Source organism: Nanorana parkeri, unplaced genomic scaffold (genome assembly GCF_000935625.1).
Source record: "Nanorana parkeri isolate BGI_ZX_2015 unplaced genomic scaffold, ASM93562v1 scaffold262, whole genome shotgun sequence".
Taxonomy (NCBI): domain Eukaryota; kingdom Metazoa; phylum Chordata; class Amphibia; order Anura; family Dicroglossidae; genus Nanorana; species Nanorana parkeri.
This window is the reverse complement of record NW_017306530.1, coordinates 435,975-456,756: the sequence shown is the minus strand read 5'-3', so window position 1 is coordinate 456,756 and position 20,782 is coordinate 435,975. Positions and strand designations below refer to the sequence as shown.

Sequence of the window (20,782 nt, the reverse complement as noted above, 5' to 3'; positions counted from 1 at the left end):
ACCGAAAAACATGACAGAGAAGACCCAGGACTGTTAAGCAGTTAGAATCCTATATCAGGCAAGAATGGGGCAACATTCCTATCCCAAAACTCCAGCAACTGGTCTCCTCAGTTCCCAGAAGTTTACAGAGTGTTGTTAAAGAAGGGGTGAGGGTGCATCGTTGTAAACATGGTCCTGTCCCAACTATTTGGAGACGTGTTGTCCCCAACAATTTTAAAATTACCTTTTTTTTTCTTAAAATTGTACATCTTCTCAGTTTAAACATTTGATATGTGTTCTATTTTAAATAAAATATGGGTTTATGAGATTTGCAAATCATTGCATGCTGTTTTTATGTAGATATTACACAGCGTCCCAACATTTCTGGATTTGGGGCTGTATTATTATGAGATAGTTAAACATACAAGTATGTTTATCCTTTCAATAATCAGTCATAAAGCAATTCAGGTCAAAGTCAACATTTAACCCTTCGGGGAGCAAGGTTTTTGCTTTATATATCTCGATTCTTTTTTAGCGAGATCTCTCCTGATATTGTTTCCTCTCCAGTGCAGTTTACTCTTTACAACCCCTCAGAATTCCTGACCTTCTGGATTTTTATTATGATATATCATTTTATGATCCCTTCTACTTTCTTATATTGTGTGATATAATCAAAAATCCAATTCACATGAAATACAAATTAGGACAGTGTTTGCACATATTGCATTTTTCTAATGAATTATGGGTTGAGAAAAGATGTGATGTACTTTATAATGATGGCATATGACACATTATAAGATGAAAGCAAGAGTGCGAAAGGTTGGAATATTTTTAGTTTTTGTTTGATGGTATGCACTTTATATTTATTACACTGGACACTTTCTATATATAATGTGTGAATAGTTGATAAAATAAAAAGCACCACACATTTTTTTATGATTTATTGCTTATAATAATATATTATATTTAATGTTGGCAGCTTTAGAATTAGATACTTATCTTCCTGGATTGAGCACAGAAGTTCACATATTATAAATAATAACATATAAATAACAATTAAATGGGTGTGTTCAAATACATGCAAACACAATATAATTTATGCATTTGTGCAATAAGTATGAAAGAGTAAAAGTAAAACACTAAAAACAGTAAAAAGTGTCACTTCAAGTGTTAAAAAGCATGAATTACCAGAACGCAAAAAAGTAGCATAATGCTTTTTTCACCTTAGTTACAACAAATTGAACAAAAACTGAGGAAAGGAAATCAAATTAAAAATAAAAGGCAGGTTGGTAGAGAAAGTAAGAAAAAACCCCACAGAATGTTTTCAGAATATTAAATAGCATAATGACAAGAATTGACCCTGGAGGCCACATAAAAAATGAAAACATAAGATGGTTATTGGGGCTGGACGAAGAAAAAGCAAATGTATTAAATGGCTTCTTTGGCTTAATGTGCACAATTGGAACATGGTGGTGCTGATGCATGATATGAGTATAAGTGTGGTATTATCACAATTTGCATCCCAGTTGCTTAACATTTAAATTGCCACCCAGGCATCCTAAAAAAACTGGGTTAGAGAAGTTTCTAAGCAACTGTTTCAGAATAATCATTAATGTCTGACTTGATACCAATTGGTTTGTATTAAGCAAATGTGCCACATATATTAAAAAAAAGATCACTTTCTTTGCCCAGTAATTATAGGCATGCAAGTTTAACTTTTATTGCAGGAAAACTATATGAGTTGTATGAGTATGTGGAAGAGCACATTTGACAGAAAATAACAATAACCAGAGTATATTTATAAGACATATTTTGTCAAACAAAAATGTTTTCCTTGTGTAAGTAAACGAAAACTTTGCCATGTATAGTATATACAGACTTTAATAATGCCTTTTACACAGCATGTGTGTAATTTAAGGTATATTGGCTTAAAACATTTTAAAACAATTTTGTAACTGAATAGAAAACTGGCTTAGAGACCTCATTCAGAGAGTTGTGGTCAATGTCTTATACTGTGAATAGATCCCGGGCAGTCATTTTTATACCCCAAGGTTGGAATCATCACTCTTTCATTTGATTATAAATGACCGTTTCTGTGTTTCCAAAAAACACAAAGCTATATAGCTATGTAAAATCTTTGTAGAGTTTCTACAGTCTATTAGCTGAGCTAAACACACTGGTTGATTGGTCAACAACATGGTGAGTGAGGTTCTATTTGGACAAATGTAAAGTAATGCACTCGGTTTAATTAATAATAAGAAAGTTTTTTTTTTCTTTCATTAAAAGAGACATAGATTTTAGATGGAAAGGCATTTAAATAAAAGATTAGTATGACCTCACTTTGAACTGAAACACGTAGGGGGGGATTTATCAAAACTGGAGGAGACAAAATCTGGAGCAGATTTGCACTGCAACCAATCAGCTTCTTTGTCTCATTTTCTAATATTACCTGAGCAAACTGAAGAGAGATGCTGATTGGTTGCCATGGGCAACTGCTCCAGATTCTCTGCTCCAGTTTTCATAAATTCCCCTCACAGTCTTTACAGTGGTGAAATATGGTTTAATTATTTTAAATCTTTATATTTCTGTTTTAATACAAAGTAATTAAAATCCATGTTTTTTACTAAAAGGTGATACTGGCCCTGCTGGGGCACCAGGCATGAGAGGTAATCCTGGTGTACCTGGTTTTGGTCCTCCTGGAGAACAAGGGCCTCAAGGAGTACCGGGATCTCTTGGAGTCTCAGGTAACTGAAATATTTGTAGCAGCTAGTAAATAGAACCTGTCTTAATGAAAATTCTTCAATGGCTAAAGAATATAGAATGTATCCTTCTTATACAGCAAACACCATTTAATACCACATCATATTGTCACTGAACACTTCTTCTTCATAGGTTCCTGCTATAGTACCATCAAGCCTTCAGATCTCTGTGGCTCCAATCTACTACTAGTTGTGTACGGTGTATTGCTGTCCTTCTACTTTGCTGTCCTGTGAATCCTCCAGGATTCATCCTGGGTATGGCAGGAAAATGCAGCATACAATAAAAACTTTAGCATATTGACATTTTTGTGTTCATGTAAACCAAAAATATAAATTGTATGCATATTACAATTAAACAATGGTATAGTTTTGGTTCGCATTAAACTTGAATTATTTAATGAATAGAGCAATATGTCTAAAAAAAAATGGCCCAAGAAAAAGTGATATTTAAATTTCAATTTCTACCATTCTATTGCTCTTTCTAAAATAATGACTTTTTCTTTTAGGTTTATTGGCCTTTAATAATTGAGTTTGTGATACATTTATGGTTTCTTTCCTTCAATTTGTCTCATACTAGAAAATCAGTTATTTAGCATGTAATATCTGCATGCATTATTGCTTACAGGCCCTACTGGACAGAAGGGAGAAAGAGGATATCCTGGTTTCCCTGGAGCAGATATGCCAGGTCCAAAGGGAGATAAGGGGAAAGCTGGCATGCCAGGATCTATGGGAATGCCAGGATTGCCTGGGCAGCCAGGTCCAGCAGGAAAAGACGGGTCTCCAGGTTTCCAAGGTAATCTGATGTTCCATACTGATCATCAGCTGGAACATAGAGCCATTTAGCTAATAACACTCTTGATAAATGCTGTATATTGTGTATATGCTAATGTACAATTTTCAAAGCACATCTCCGCGTTACTGCCAGTGTTAAGCAAGTTTATTTTCTCAGTACAGCTAGCAAGCCTAATATTTGGACAATTGGAAAAATCGTAAATATCTTTATCTTTAATATGAGGAGCAGCTATTCCTATAAAATATCTTTATTTTTAAAGAGGAGCAGATATTCTTATTTCCCTTTCTTAAAGGACAGCTCACATCCAATGGCAAATTAATGTATTGTTGTTAACATGAGTCTGCATTTAGAAACCATTCCTATGCTTTACACACGTGCAATAAATAAGAACATATGTACAGCTGGTTTGGGACCAGTACAGTCCTATGTTCTCTTATGTGAAGAACTCATTTTGAAATGGAAAAAGGGGTTCCATTACGATTCTGAAGCCCATAGTGCCTGTTCCTTATCTTAAATAACAAAAGCCTGCTTATTTGATCCACTACTATCCACTAATAAAAGAGGGGCGAAAATAAAGTCTTCCTATATTTAATGCTACTTATTGGCCAGTTCATCCAAGTGACGCCACTCTATTTATTTTGAAGTTTTGCTGCAGAGCATGTTTACCTAGTAACTCAATAAATATTTCACTGCAGTGGACATCATATCCTCACAGCTGCATATCCTACCAATTAACTAGTACATGTGGTAGGCCATTTTTATCCTTGCTAACTGGTACATCATAGGGCCCTGTACAGTCTACCTGACAGGGCCCCCTTGGAGTGTGAAGTCAATTGTAGACATGTGCAGTACCGCTTACTGGGACTCTTCAGGAAATTTGGGTGTATAAGGTGCTGCTTTCATTCATATGTGCAACAAAAGGCATTCAGTATTTTGAATGCTTTCTGTTGCTTGCATACTGTAACTGCAAGCTTCTGGGTTTCATTGTAACAATTCCTCTTGCCATCTCAGTCTTCAAAGTCCCAGAGTGCAAGAAGCTATTCAGAGGGCAAATAAGGGCCATACCCCACCCAAAATCTGTGTATTTTTGTGAAGAGTAACATAGGTGTTTGCAATCAGCCATGACAGGCTGACATTCATGGCAAATGTCTGTGGCTGTTTGCATGTAATTGAGTGGTTACATCCAGTTAGGGACAGATGAGTGGTCCAGGACGCAGACAGTTTGCATCCAGATCTACTCATCTGTCCATAACCGCATATAACCTCTTGATACTAGCACTACAGGGCTAAGGGGAGCTGGAAGAGGGTTGGCTGTAGGCTACACAGGGTGTCTCTACATGCTGTTGCTACTCTTCCCACCTACTAAACCTGCTAAGGAAGAAATTACTCCATGACCTCTTTGTACTGCTGGCACATATGCTTCTCATCCTGTGCCTGGGCCCCCTTGCTGATTCAATAGGGCCTGGGCCAGGTATGGGAGAGTTACCTGTACCCCGTATCAGCAGCCCTGCATGGTAGTGTTTGCTTTTGAGCAGAATCTTAATTGGCAGAACCTGCATAGTTTAGACAGTTACTTCTCGCTTTATCACAATAATCCTCTCCAGTCTTTTATTCTCTTCTGTTACCAAGGAGATCATTAAAGGGGACAAAATAATTGTCTTGAGTAATGTTACACTCTCCCAACAAGAGTTCCATCCACTGGCTCAGTAACCTATAATCCTACCATCGGTCCCTTGAGCCTGAGGCATTACAAAGTGCTATTTTGATAGAGGTGTCAATAGTATTTGTAAAGCAAAACATTTTTTTTAGTATTAAATACAGTAGGGTAGGGTTAAAACCCCTATCAGGTTATTTTTTGCTGCCCTGTCCTGCTGGGGAGATTTCCTTGTACTTCCTGTACTGGAGACATACCAAAAAATAAGAGGAAACCTCTCAAAGGGAAACTCCAGTAGGAACAAGTGTCCATACTGGAGGATTTTCCCTAATTTCTTGCTCTGGCGACAGCTCTAACATTTTTGCATCTCCTGTCACTTTATGTTTCATTGACAATGATCACAAAGACATCCCAGCGAGGATAAACGGCTATAAAAACCTGACAGGGGGGTCTAATTCTTCCCTAGTCAAACAAAAAAAAAATGCCTTGGAATACACTTTTTAAATACATCAAACACAATCCCATAATTCAGATATTTTTAGTGGACAATTAGTAAAAGTTGGGAAATAATATGCTATGTTGTTGAAATCAAGAAGTCAATTTCAACTGGGGATGGAAAATCAGGACTGAAAGTATACCTGAGAGCAAGTGTCTGCTACATCCATCTACATGACATCTACAGTGCTGGTTAGCCACTAGATATATAAAAAAAAGGTACAACTGTTTTCCAGCATGTTTGTTTTTCCAGACGTGGCTTTCAAATTTCTCTTACAGCCCTTTGCACTGCACTGTTTTGTGAAAGTATATTAGACTGCTCTGCTTTATTATCTCTTGTCAAGCGTTATTTCAACTATTTTATAATCTTTTTTTGTGCCACTACTCAGCCAATGTACCACATGAAACTTACACCTGTGTTCACAGCGGAAATTAATATTTTTATAATCAGTGTCCATTATATGGATGTGAAATAAAGAATATGTTTTTTTTTTGTCTTTCATTTTAGGCCAAAAAGGAGAAATGGGTTTTATGGGAGTTCCAGGAATCTCTGGTCAGCCAGGTTCCCCAGGAAATCCGGGATTACCTGGAGAAAAAGGTAAAAAATCTTCATACTTACTGGATGATGTTTTGTTCAACAATGCATTGAACAAAGATTTGACAACTCCATAAAGCAGAGTTTTCACCCCCTTGGTCGACATTCTCCTAGGGAAAAGTCTGACTAGTCTAGAAGGTGCATTTTTGTTTTTAATTTATATTTGATAAAATAATCTAAGTATCTTTTTATATATAAACATGTTAAGAGTTCAGATTGGTGTAACTATTAATATTAATATGTATTATCCTTAAAGACCTTGTTTCTATGTTTATTTGCAATGATATATATAAATACATGGGAATAGTCACATTTGCACCTTACATGCACAGATTTTCTGCTCGTTTTGAAAATGCAAGTGCATGAGACATCTGAATCATGGAAACAATGCATTCCCATGTTGCTGATATCTAAAAGTTAAGACTGGGACAGAATAATTGTACTTAGCCAGTGAGAGCCCCCTTTAGTGGCTTATCAACATATCTTTATATTTAATACAATAACTTAAATATAGTAGTTCAAGCGTGTAATAAAACATGTTATGTAAAAAATTATGTTAAGGTCAAAAATAACTTAAAATATGCACTCTAAAAAAATTAAGTATACTTTTGCTTTTAACCACACAGGCTCTATGGCTGTTAAAAAAACCATGCCAGAATGTAATACGTTGTGTGCGCCTGCATATTCTAGTACAACAAGGATAATTGGCATCTTCAAGAGACACTGTACTATTATTAGAAATCATTTTGTTTTATACAGTCCCTATCGCAGGCCGTTTCAAGGCATCAGTGGGCCCAAGGTATAGATCACTCTAGTGGACCCCACTACCGAGATTTACTTTTCACATTTCAAATTGCAGATTGGGAGATTACTTTTGGCATGAATATCATACAAATAACACAAACAGAACTCACTGGTTTCAAGATATGTTGCTGTATTTAGGTTTTTTAACACAACCTTTATCACAGTCGGCAAAGAGAAATTATATACTGGCTAAGCAGGGTAAGCCATTAGAATGAAGGAAAAATTTACTTCAATAAGTTGACATTATTATTTTAAGTGATTTTAATAGTATTTAAATGTCCTGAGAAGAAACCCAGATGCAACGTTTTCAGTTTTATCCTTATTATGAATATTGTTGCATGTAAACAGATGTAAGCTCTTGAAAATTGAAATGTTTGTCTCTATGGTATTCAGGTGAATCTGGTCCCCCTGGTTTCCGTGGAGAGCCTGGAATTTCTGGTTTTAAAGGTGAAAAGGGTGAAGGTGGACTGCAAGGACCACCAGGATCTATTTCAGACATGGGACACATGAAGGGCGAAAAAGGAGATCAGGGTGACAGAGGTAATGTCTATATTTGGCCACTAATGTGGTGCTGTACACAATAAAGAGCTTGCCAAAGCACTATTTGCTTCTAACCAGGCACTAAAAAAAATGACATCTATGTTTTCAAGTTGTATACTTCATGTGGCCTCCATATCTCTAATAGGTGTAGAAGAATAAAAAAAGTTTAAGTGTAAATGTTGCTCTATTGATTTGTTTCTAGGTGGCACAGGGCATGAAGGAAAACAAGGGACACAGGGTGAAACAGGAGACACTGGAATGCCTGGAAAAGATGGAGATCAAGGAATGCCAGGGAAACAAGGTAAATATATTTTCTGTATATGATATAATTGTGATCTTTTAAAGTATTATTATATCTGTTAGACTAATTTATACAAAGCTGCTTTTCCAAATGCCAAATTACTTGTTTTTTAATTAATCCAATTAATGTAATCCAATTACAGGAATAAAAGGAGACAAGGGTAGTCAAGGTGTTCCAGGAAGTCCAGGCCTTTCAGGTCATAAAGGATCAATGGGAGAAATGGGCCTACCAGGTAGAGATAATATTATGCTTTGTTTTATTATTAAAACACAATTTATATACGTAGGGCCTAGTGGACCAAAAGGCGAACATGGTATACAAGGCACTCCAGGTCTACCAGGTGTAACTGGAATAAAAGGTGAAAGAGGGCTTAAAGGTGAAGAGGGTTCTCCAGGCGTTGGCATTCCTGGACCTCCAGGGACTAAGGTAAATACCATGAGATACATATATTGATACAAACTTAAAGAACAACTCCAGGTAAAAGCTACCACTACTGCAAGAGCTAACTGCTCGTTTTTGTCTAGGTGCTAAAAAAAAAGTTATATTCACCCGAGCCGGCTCCATGTTTTTCTGGTCACTGAAGCGTCTCTCCTCCTAGGCTGCAGCTTTGGAATGTTCCCCAGTGTGTATAGAATGTGATGATTTATGGGTGTGAATGGGACCAGTTCACAATGCTGCGATCCCTTCCAGTCTGATGCAGTGTGATGCAAAAAAGAGAGCGCACGCTCTACTTTTTTTCAGCGCAAAGTAACGGAACAAAAGCAGATGTAATTGCAATGGAATGGAAGTAAAAAATAATACATAGATGTTGGTCCAGTCAGGACATGTTAATTAAAATAAAGATTGGCAAAAAAAAGAGAAATAAATTATAATAATAATTTAAAAAAAAACAGAACATAATGGAAGTCAACAGTGGTTGAAACTGAAGTCAACAGATCCTACATTGACTTGTAATTTCTTCTTTATTTTGGTGCAAAATGGTCCTTAAGGTGATCTGCTAGACCAGGGGTAGGCAACCTTGGCTCGCCAGCTGTGCTGAATCTACAAATCTTGGCTCTCCAGCTGTGCTGAATCTACAAATCTGAGTGGCGGGCTTCCGATGACTGCAATGAGGGGCGGGCTTCCGATGACTGCAAATGGGCAGTGTGTGTGTGCGCACACCGGCCCGTTCAGCAGTTGTTGAACAAGCAGGCCACTAACTCACCCAGAATCGTATGATTCCCGGCGGGTTTTCCAGCCTGCTTGTACAGTAGAAACGGTCGCACGCCTTCCATACACTTTGCGATTCTCGTACGATCGCAGGATTTCTCGCGATTCTCGTACCATAATTGTACAGTGTATGGGCACCTTTACAGGTAGTTCCTGCTCAAAGGCAAAGTTTCACAGCAGATTACTGCAAAAGAAGAGGAAGAGCTTTGCTTATTCCCGGAGTTTAGCTGTAACGCAAACACTGCCAGGCGCTTATGATTATTGGTTTTGCTGGAAGGATTTTCCAATATACACTAACTCAAACAACCACACATTAAATATCTTGGCAAAACATCTTTATTCTGTTAACTTTATGTATAGAATACAAAAATAACAAAAACTGGAAGGAGAAAATATACAAGTTCATTGTTGTTGGGTTTATTTATTAGGTCAGTGCACATAACAGTAACGCTGTTCAAAGTCCAGTTACCCATAAAAAACGATTTCAGTTTATCAGAGTCAGGTTAATGACAGATAACTGCTAGTGGATTATGGGTTGACAAGCTTTGAGCATTACTGGATGTATGAAATCCTAGTTTAGCTGCTTTAGGTGTATGCAAACCCAAAATCTATTTTTAGCATGTTTGGCATCATGTCTTATTGTATAGTTTTCATACGAAAATAGTTTTTTGAGAATCTGTCGCAAAGTTTCTTACCTAAAAATCCTGCCAAAGCACATCCTGTTGCAGAATGCTAAGATACTGCCTCAGGGCCTGTTCACACGACGTCCGTTTTGTGTGCTGACCGGATCCGTACGCTGCTGCATTTAAAATGCATCCCAATGTATCCCTATGTGTTTATGGGCTACAGTTCTCACGTGCGCAGTCTGTTCAGCTTACGACAGAAAAAATACTGCATGTCACATTTTGTCCGGTCCGGAAACAGTCCGGAAACGCAAGAACGTGCACGAAACGCAACGAAAATGGAACGAAAACGCAATGCAACTAAGGAAAAAAAAAATTGTATTCTTGCTCCACTTATTATGATGTTATCAACGATAGACAGACAGGTTGGGGTAGAGGTAACGACATGAACTGCAAACATTTGGAACATGCCCATTACCTTGCCATGGACATACGAGTAAAGGAAAAAAATGTATCCGGGTGACCTCGCAAATCCTCATATAAACTCCAGAACTGACCCTTGGAGTCCCGGAGCCTCAAGATTGGGTGTACCCAATAACGACGTCTCCTGCGGGCTCGTTCTCTGCAGATTGCTGTAGCCAGCACCATCAACATGCCTGCAGACATGTGATACATGTCTGATGACCAGCTTTACATACACAAAGGGAAGTAGATGTTCCGAGAGGGCGGAAGTGACCTGAGAGGCTGAATCTGCATACTGACAGCCCCACGGCTAAAAAAACAAAAAACAAAATGAGCTGTCAGCATCCGGACCAAAAACGCATTAAAAACATGTCAAAAACGCACTGCATCAGCAGCTCCACGTCTGCTGATCAGGACCTGATCAGGACCTGATCTCATGTGAACAGGCCCTCATAATTAGCAGCACATTTGTCACCGTAGTCCTCAATTGAATACAAGTGTGGTGACTTCCTCCCATCCCTGTTACTGAATGTCCATACCCCAGTACAGACAGCGAAGGGATGAAGAATCTGCAGTTGCCAGAGCATTGCACCCATGATTCACTGAATGCGGTTGCAATGCTTTACTGGCTCCAAAGCAAAAAAATAATAAATGCAAATTTGTTCTTTTATGAATCATTTTTTTAATCATTCATTTATGCAGTATATGCCCATTTCCCCATGCTTGACCCTTTAAAAAACCTGCAAGTAAAGGAACATATCTGTTGATGTGCCAGAAATACACTCAGCAAAAAGGCTCTGTTGTGTGTCTTTTTGCTAAACTACTCAAACTCTACCTCTCCCCTAATCTCTGCAACATAGACACTAATTATTCTGTAGTCCAAGATATGAACTAGGAGGGCTAATCAGACTCCTTGGGATAACACAGGAATTGTGTACAGTACAGGACATAGGATATCTCTTAATTTCTGACACAATACAACAGGTTTTTTTGCACTTATCAAACAGATATAAAAAAACACCCCCTCTATGACCTACTCTTGTTCAAAGGTAGTTACTGTAGTGGTGGGTTGTGGTTCTGTGTCAATCCCCTCTAACTCATTTCCTGCTGAGGCAGATCTACTTTCTGTGTGTTTCAGTATTTGACAAACTTGCTTGACTCCATAGCTGACATGGGTTTCTTCAAATGTGCATCAATGCAATGTATGACAATTTCAGATAATGTGTGATGCTGAGTTGTGGTAGGTTATTGTTTTCCTATTTTTTATCTTAATTTAGGAACATGCTAGGATAAATAGTGTTTTCTAGATGGAAAAAAAAAGTTTGTTTGCAGGACTGAACTTTCTAATTGCAAAATTGTGTCTACTAGCTTGTTTTTGTAGTTGGGGTTTTGTGGACAACACAAATCTGCTACAAAACCACATGTTGTGTGTAAGTGTTTTAAATTCAATGGCCATAATACCGTATTAATGACTTCATTCCATGTGATTTACTTACTTTAAAAAAAAAAAATACTGAGAAAAGTGTTTTTATGAATACATTTTACTACAGGGTGATCCTGGAGCCCATGGCCAACAAGGTTATCCAGGTGAAAGGGGTGAAAAAGGTGACGGTGGTATCCCTGGGATGCCTGGGTTACCAGGTGTAAAGGGATCATCAGGTCATTCAGGACTTCCAGGTAAGTCATATTTTCTTACTATGAAAATATTTAGGCAAAGTTATTCATGTGGTGGGAATTTAACTTTATCGGACTACTTTGTATCTTACAGGTAGCCCAGGAATTCCTGGAGAGAAGGGAGCTAAAGGATTCCCTGGACTGGGTGGTGTTTCCGGATCAAAAGGACAACCAGGTAAAGGAAATCCTTTCAACAATTTAGATCAGTATTATTGTGATCATTGGATGGATGGCACTTTTAATTCCCATCCTAGCACTTATTAACATTGGTATAAGCAGGGGCATAACGATGAATCATGGGGCTCCATAGCTGAATGTGGAAAGTGGGATTACTCAAAATCTTGTTTTATAAAACTTTTTAACCATGCTTTATTATGATAAGCATTAGAACATATACATTGACTGGTTTGACAGTATGATGGTTTGTATCCTATGTACCATATACTGTTACAGAACAGCACCATATTTAGATCAATGTTAGCGTGCCAAAACCTGCTTCAAGACATAAAAACCGAAGCTATAATTCACTTAGGTCTTACTGTGTAGTTGCCCCCATGATAACATTCATTTAAAAGGAGCAGGTTTTGCAAAGGAAACATCATTGAGTCTATTCAATAACAGAGTAACAGAGTACATAGTGCTGTAACCTATAGTGTACTTAGTGTAATAACATATAGTACGCAAACAGCTTTCACCTTATGACCCTGGAAGCACCTGCTTCCTGATTCATGTGCTGCATACTAGTTCCAGTGCAATTAATCAGTGAATAGGTTTAGTCTGAGTGTCCCAGGGCTAGTATATTGCACATGAGCTAGGAAATAGCTGCTTCCATTTCAGCCAAGTCACGTAGGTGTCTTGCTATCGTGTTTTGTGACAGTGTAGGTGCAGTGTGCTTTAAAGTGTATGTGAACTGTAACTATGAATTTCTTCTATTTGCACCCTTCAGGTCTATTAAATAAACCATTGAAAGCATCTGTTCAATAAGTTCAATAAGTTAATATAAAAGAAAAAAAGCCAACTGGATCCTGTGTTTTTTTAAATTAGGACAGTGGGAGGGATTTAGTAGTTTTGCAGCAGACATGAATTTCGATTCGGAACGAAACGAATCGCACATGTCTACTGTACAGGGCTTATACTATTTGGTCCACAAAATGCTGTGTGCTGTCAGCCTACAATAAGACGTTAAGAACTAAATACATTTCTGGTAAATCAATAGGTATTTTTCTTTACTTGTAGAGTCGTTAAAGGGAGAAAACATGGGGTAATGTGCATGTTTGGCAGAGATTTGATGATTTCTTTTTGTTTATTTTGCCTTGACATGCAATTTAAATTTGAAAACCACAAAAACCTATCTAATAAACATGTTAGGACAATGCGTATCTTTCCTTCTTACTTTCTTTGAAGCACATTTTTTTCAAAATCATAAATGCCTGTAATTTTCTTTGCTGAGTTCCAGTACTTATTTAGTAAATTGAAAGCAATATGAATATGATAAAAATTATTTTATATTCTTATAGGTGAACCTGGAATTCAGGGACCTCCTGGTTCATTTGGAGAAAAGGGTGAACCAGGCCTTGATGGAATTCCAGGAACACCTGGTGAAAAGGGTGATCATGGTAAGTTAAGATTTGTTATCATCCATATATAAAATATCTGTCAACTGCAAAAGAGCAAGTAATGAAAAATGGCAGTCACTGATCCACTTTCATGGCCCAATTCACTAGTTTCCAGTAAACAATGTTGTAAGAATATCTTAGGTTTAAAGTGACTTTCCTTTGACCTGTGCTGCTCTGTTTGTCAAGTGGGGTAAGAAAGCCCTAGGTGAGCTCTAAACAAACTTCTCAGAACTTACACAGGGCTATGGACTCTTTCTCTGGTCCCATGTTTCAGCACTGGGCCACTCATGAAGCACCAGTGCTGTCTCATGAGAAAGGGTAAGTCACTCACATATTCCACATACCTGGAAGTGCTGGGTATTTCATTTCATTTAGCTTTATAAATTGTATAAAATAATTAAATTATCTCTGGTGGACCTGTATTAAAAATGTGATAGAGTTAGATAACACTTGCAGTAATCATGACAACAAGTGAAGCAAAGCTAGTTGTGTCCAAAGTGATTGACAAGTAACTTAATTCAAACAAACCCAAAGGTACCCATAGATATAACATGATCAATGTTAAACAAAACCCTCGGATTGGAAACAGGCATATGTTATAGGTAGGAACTGGTTAATCCTGGGAAGTAATAGCCCGAACAGCAGTGTGAAGCCTGCCGGAGGTTCGGCTCAGCCGATCCAGATGTTGGATCGGCTGAGTCGAACTCCTTCTGCACTTCGGGTCAGCCGAACATGCTGAGCATGTTCGGCTGATCCGAAGCCACACGAAGCAAGCCGATGTACGGCTGATTTCAGCCGATATACGGCTGAAATCAGCCGTACCAGCCTGAAGTGAATAGCCGAACGGTGTTCGGCTCACTTCACTTCTGATCGGTCATTCACTCGGCTGCCCTCGGCAGCTTTGTGAATAGACCCCTTAGTATCAGATCCCATTGAAGTCTATGGGGAAGTAGGGGTAGTGGAAGGAAGAGAGTCCCATTTCTCTGGGCATGTATCAGGCTAATAGGCAAACTACTGTAAAACAAAGGGAAGCAAGGTACTGCCATATTTGATAAGTACTAATGCAAAAAATATCATACAAGGGGGTGAGGGTTTTTTCATGTGACATCAAGGGTACCTTCAGAAATACAAGAATCCTTTGTGGACAGTCTCAGCAATAGAGTACACTGGCAGCACTTATTTGGCTATGGAATAGATTTTTTTTGGTTAAAACCCCCTTATTGGCCCTTCTAATCCTGCTGGTAATAATTTAAAGACCATATAGTGCATTGTGGCTTTAAAACATTCTCCTGGGAGAATCTGCACCTAAATTCACTGGGACAGTGAATATTGAACCTGCAGGATTTGGCTCCAGTCCATGGTAGCAGTGAACACGAACCTTATCCCTAGTATTAGGCTGACCTTTGCAGGTACCTGAACTTACCAAATGCAGAGGAAGATGCATGCATGGGTTTTCCTTTATGATTCCTGTTGTTCAACCCTTATAAAAATGGCACTGAGGTTACCTGCAGATCATAAACATGCATGCCTAGTCTGTACAATCTACAGCTCAGTTTCTGATCTTACAGTAGTAGGTACTTCCAGAAAACTGTAAAACATAACAATTGGAATCTAACTATTTTGAGAATTTTCAATAACCATCAAAAGAAGCAGATGTCACCCATCTGTACCTGTAGGTGCCCAGCCATGCTAGAGGTAACTGTGCATCATTGCTCTATATGCTATGTTATTAAGTAAAAACCATAACACTATTCAGTCACTTGGCTGTTATGATATCCATTTTAGTGACTGGGTAAAAAAAAAGTACTTTTGTGCATGTTTTATTAATTACAGCCCTAGAAAATTTTGCAACAGATTGATGTATACATATTTATATATTCTGTATGGACTGTCTGGACTGAATCAGCCTATGTCAATAAATATTCTTGGACTGGCCAGCTCTATTTTACTGTGTTTGTTTTGCATGTATTTTTTACTTTTATTTACCTGGTGGGAGTGTTGACTTTTTTCTTTAAACTTACATAATATTGTACACTATCTTTAGGTTTACCAGGAAGAGGCCTGCCTGGATTCCCTGGGGAACATGGTGAAAAGGGTATGATAATAATCAAGGGATAATACTCCAAGTATCTTTCTTAACACTGTCATGTTTTGTCAGTTTAGGTACCACCTAAACAATCTATTGGTAACAGAAAATACAAACCATTTAAGCATCATGCTGCCCTTTGAATGCAGCAAGGCCAGTTATTAAAAAACCTCAACACTAACACAAAATGAAAGTACATTTGTTCTACTCTCTTTTTCATATCATTACAAAAACTTTGTAATCATGTTTGTGATTCTTTACTAAACTTTGAAAACACATATTCTGTATATATTATGTAAATTCTCAACCTAGCCTGGCATCTAGAAAGATGTTGCTGTTGCGTTTTGAACTTGTATGATAACTGTTGTCTTGTTCTGAATGAGTAACGCTAGTGTTTTCAGATTGTATCCACAGATAATTGCAGGCCTGTATATCCCAGGGTTTTTCCTCATCTTTCTCTCACCATAAATGAAAATAAAATACCTTCACCCCATTAGTCAAATAGTAGCTATTCTACTCACAAATCTTTCAAGGACTTGATTTTCTGGGCTAAAAATCTGTTCTTTATTTTTTATCTTAAGGATTACATTTTTCCTTGGAGGGAGAAGTTGACTCCATCTTCCTATTTCTATTAGTCTCTCCATTAGTCAAATTAATAAATAATTTACATCAGTTTTGGCAGTTTGTGACTAATGATCACACATGTGTTAAAAATATTAACATTTTATTGCTTGAAAAGTGACGGGCAAATCTGCCTGGGTTTTATTTGACAAGGCTTCGTGAAAATCTAGTTCGAATTCAGGGAACGTGAACTTAAAGGGGAGTCCTTTTGAAGTCTATAAGGGGTGCCTCTTGCTGTTAAATTTTAGCTATCTTTAATGCTAGTAGGCAAACTACAGTGAAAAGAGGGTCTTTTCATGCAACTTTGAGGGCAATATTGAAAATACATACATACATTAAAAAACATGATTGGGGATGCTTTGAAGCCATACTTAGTGTTATAGAACAGTACCGTGTTTATGGATAGTGTCATCAACAATGTACACTGGTAGTACGTGTCTGGCTGATTTTTTTCAATTAGCCTGGCTAACATACAGCACCCCATTCTTTTCAGTTTGAAAAACGTTTTTTTTTCAGATACCTTTAGCAGTGACATATGTTGTATCATCAAATTATAAAAAAACTTGCTTTGATCAGCAGACAGAAATTGTCCAGTAGTTTACTGGGGCTGTCCCTGTTCTTGCCGATGCAAATTTGTCGCGCTACTGGCCTATTGCTATCAAACTCTCATTCAGAATTAAGGTACTGCAGATGATTCAGCAATGTAAAATTGCTCAGCAGAAGGACAATTTTAATGAGAGAGAATTGACTGAATTGTACTACAGAAAAGGAGTACAGGCAGGAGAAAGAAAGAAAGAAAGAAAGAAAGAAAGAAAGAAAGAAAGAAAGAAAGAAAGAAAGAAAGAAAGAAAGAAAGAAAGAAAAAGAAGCCATGCAGCAACAAAAAAAGTTTGCCGTGGAAGGGACAGAGGCTAAAAGTGACCTCTGACCTCAAATCAACCACAAATAAAACTCCCAATAAGAACAAAAAAGACAGAAAAGGGGCTGATTGCCCAAGGAGCTGGAAATAATAATAATAAACAAAACTACAGTTTCCTAACTGTCCTCCCTACCTATGCAGTTTGTCAGCCATGAGTGCTCTGTGTCCCCCTTTATAGTGAAAGAGCTGGCTTAACAAAAAATTCCCTTATTGGCCCTTCTATGCCTGCTGACCATAGTTCAAAGGTCATGAAGTCAGGTAAAGTTTTCAAACATCCTCCTGGTAAATCTGCACATATATTTTCAATCCCACAGTGTTCACCCTTGGTAGGGGCGAACCCAAACCTTATCCATATGCTAGAAATGAATGAGCTTGTTGTGAAAGTTTTGCTATCTTATAAGAAATATTATCCAGGAGTAGCTCTACCTTGCTTTATTAGGCAACCCTTTTTCTGTAAAAATGTATGCCAACACTTTTGACAATGGGATAGTTTTAAAGAAACTAAGATAATTGTTATAACAGGTTTCAAAGGTGAAGCTGGTTTACCTGGTGCACCTGGCCTCCCTGGCTTTCCTGGCCTTAAAGGTGATCAAGGGTTTCCTGGCAGTGAAGGACTTCAAGGGCAACCAGGTTTTCCTGGACCTCCCGGGGTGGCAATGGAAGGTCCAAAAGGTGACAAAGGACTTCAGGGACCACCTGGATTCCGTGGTAAGAAATACTGAAAATGTTTTAAAAATACAGTATATATGGAGTCTGAGTTGTCAGTCCCCACTCTTGCTCAGCTCTTGAAAGTGTTTCTGTACTGTTGGCGGCTTCTACTTACTATTAAATGCTTATTTTGCCAATGTTTCTGATGCGCAACATGTCTTAGTGCTGTGGCCATGATGCTTTCCCTATATTGGGTCATATATGCTTCCCTAGCATGTGTTTTTACTGCATTTTTTACCCTAACCCAGCACAGTTGTGCTTTCCATATATGTTAAAGAGAATCCAGTAGAGAGCAGATTATACAGCATTTTCTGCCCTGTGCACTTGTGTATTGGTTTTATTTTTAGCCTTGCCAGAAATCTTTTGACCTTGGTCCTAGACAATGGTATTCTAGCCAGAACAGATTAGTCAACTAGGGAGGGACTGTTTAACCTATTCTATGATGTTTGTGTCTTATTTGCTTTCAGTCTGAATAAAATGTCATCGTTTTTGCAAGTAACATAATATATAATTGACTAAGGTGCTCCGGGTGCTGTGGGCGTTCCTGGCCCTTCAGGACATGATGGATTGAAAGGAGACAAAGGAGAGCAGGGTTGGCCTGGAGCTCCTGGTTTCCCGGGAGTGAAAGGTGAATCTGGAATACAAGGTCTACCTGTAAGTGATAAACACTTTTCATATTTCATTCCTTTTCAGTGGCACTAAGGAGAGACCTCATGACTTTCTGTTGATTACTTTAGGGAGATGCTGGTACTGCAGGAAGAGAAGGCCAAAAAGGTGATGTTGGTTCCCCAGGATTTCAAGGGGTTCCAGGTAATCTATCTATCTAATCCACCTAAAAATTATAAACCCTGTATTATAATAGTATAATATAACAGTTCTCACATTGCCATTTTCTAAGGTTTGAAAGGTTCATATGGACCCACTGGAGAGAAAGGAGATTTAGGACATCCTGGGGTACCTGGGCCTAAAGGTATTTTAACTATATTTACTTCTGCTTGAGGTTAATGTGCAACTGTACTTGTTTCCTGACATTAGCAGTCATATGTATGTTTTAATGTAGATGAATTTCTCCTTTTCATTGTGGCAAAAACTAATGAGGCATCCAGTGCTGGCATCTGTATACCATTTGTTTTACAGAGAGCACAAAATATGTTTTGCAGTAAGCAGTCAAATCTGTAGTAATAAAAAAATATCTGAAATGATGCATCAACATTATCCAAATCACATAAACTTACAGCTAAAGTATATTATATTTACATGCCACTATTTAATAAGTCATTTGCATCAGCTGTCAAATGCCAGAGCTTTTACTGCCTATTAAGTATTCTGTCATTTGATAGATAACTGTCAAGAGACAAGGTTAGGCATCAGCAGAGAAAATGGCTTAAAGTGTATGTATAGGCAAAACGTTTGTTTTTTTTGTTTTTTTATAGAGTAGGAAAGAGTTATAAATCCTATAAGGTTGTCTTGGAGACCCAACAGGAAGTGTGAATAATCCCCCCCCCTTCCCCCAAAATGAGGGCAAATTTAATCTTAAGCAGTTGTCACCATAACAAGTGTGTCCATTGAAAGATTTTCCTCACCGTTTGCCACATCTATACATGAGTTTGCCAGGTTTCACAAAATCCATGAAAGAGGTTAACAGCTCGCATGCTGAAAAAAGTGGGGCTATGTTTCTAAAATGTTGCACAATGCATATAAAAAAGTTGAGGTGTCGCTTTTAAATTTCCAGTGAGGTATTGTTTTTTTGTATATTAGTTTATGAGTAAGGGAATGTCCTCCAGGTGTTGGAAAAACAGCGTAGGCTGCAATACTTCAATCCAGAGCTGTCCTCCTGCAGTAATTCCATTTTGCCTCAAGATGTCAGTCCTGAAAGATTGAGGACATACTGTGAGTGCAGGGTGTCATGAACCCATCTCCTTGTTAATGAAGCAGAAAGCAGTACTGACATTACCACGTCAGCTCCGCAGTCTGCATCATTAAGGACAATCTAGCCCAAAGGAGAAGCAAAAAGGAAAAAGACCCAGAAGATCACTTGACACTAAAACATGAAGACATCTGAAAAAGGTAAGTATAAAAATTATAAAAATATTGCCAAGGGGCCTCTAGGAAGGGAGAAAGGTGATTATATAGTAGATTTAGTTACATAGTTACATAGTATTTGAGGTTGAATAAAGACATTAGTCCATCAAGTCCAACCTATAGGATCACTTTTTTAGGAGTACTTGTACCCCTGTATATTACTGTCCCTTAAAAAATCGTCCAAAAGTTTCTTGAACAATTCCACGTTTTTTGCTGAAATCACTGCCTGTGGCAGTGAGTTCCAGACCTTAACCGTTCTAACTGTGAAGAACCCCTTTCGCCCCTTGTGCTGGAATTTTTTTCCCACCAATTTTAGGTTATGGCCTCTAGTTTTTGTAACGGAGTTAATTTTAAATAGTTTATCGCCAATGTTGCTGTCACCATTGAACATTTTGTACATGGAGATCATATGCCCCCTTAATCTCCTCACCTCCAATGTGAACATGTTTAAGTTTACTAGCCTTGTCACGGAGCTCTGGTCCTCCATACCCCTAATTAGTTTGGTTGCCCTCCGCTGGACTTTTTCCAGCTCAAGGCCATCTTTTCTTAGTACTGGTGACCAGAACTGGACTGCGTACTCCAGATGCGGTCGAACCAATGATCTATAAAGTGGCAAAATTATAGACTTGTCCCTGCAATACATCCCCTTCTTAATACAGGCCAAGACCCTGCTAGCTTTGTTTACAGCAGCCTGGCACTGCAAGCTACCTTTCAGTTTGTGGTCTACAATGACCCCCAAATCCTTCTACCATTTCTGACTTCCCTAGCGGCACCCCCATAATTGTATAACCCATTTGTTTATTTTTAATTCCAAAGTGCATTACTTTGCATTTATCGACATTAAACCTCATCTGCCACATTA

General features: G+C 38.1%; 1 protein-coding gene across 1 annotated transcript in view; it reads left to right on the top strand.

The window, feature by feature from the left end:
• COL4A1 (collagen type IV alpha 1 chain) overlaps positions 1–20,782 on the top strand; it is a 149,655-nt gene that overhangs the window by 118,648 nt on the left and 10,225 nt on the right. Inside the window, exons 31-45 of the mRNA XM_018557001.1 lie at positions 2,610–2,723; positions 3,364–3,531; positions 6,189–6,278; positions 7,473–7,619; positions 7,822–7,920; positions 8,063–8,152; positions 8,207–8,346; positions 11,765–11,891; positions 11,983–12,063; positions 13,406–13,504; positions 15,549–15,599; positions 17,653–17,838; positions 18,359–18,492; positions 18,576–18,648; positions 18,737–18,808. Coding sequence (XP_018412503.1) covers positions 2,610–2,723; positions 3,364–3,531; positions 6,189–6,278; positions 7,473–7,619; positions 7,822–7,920; positions 8,063–8,152; positions 8,207–8,346; positions 11,765–11,891; positions 11,983–12,063; positions 13,406–13,504; positions 15,549–15,599; positions 17,653–17,838; positions 18,359–18,492; positions 18,576–18,648; positions 18,737–18,808 — 1,671 coding nt within the window. The remainder of the gene's footprint in view (positions 1–2,609; positions 2,724–3,363; positions 3,532–6,188; positions 6,279–7,472; positions 7,620–7,821; positions 7,921–8,062; positions 8,153–8,206; positions 8,347–11,764; positions 11,892–11,982; positions 12,064–13,405; positions 13,505–15,548; positions 15,600–17,652; positions 17,839–18,358; positions 18,493–18,575; positions 18,649–18,736; positions 18,809–20,782) is intronic.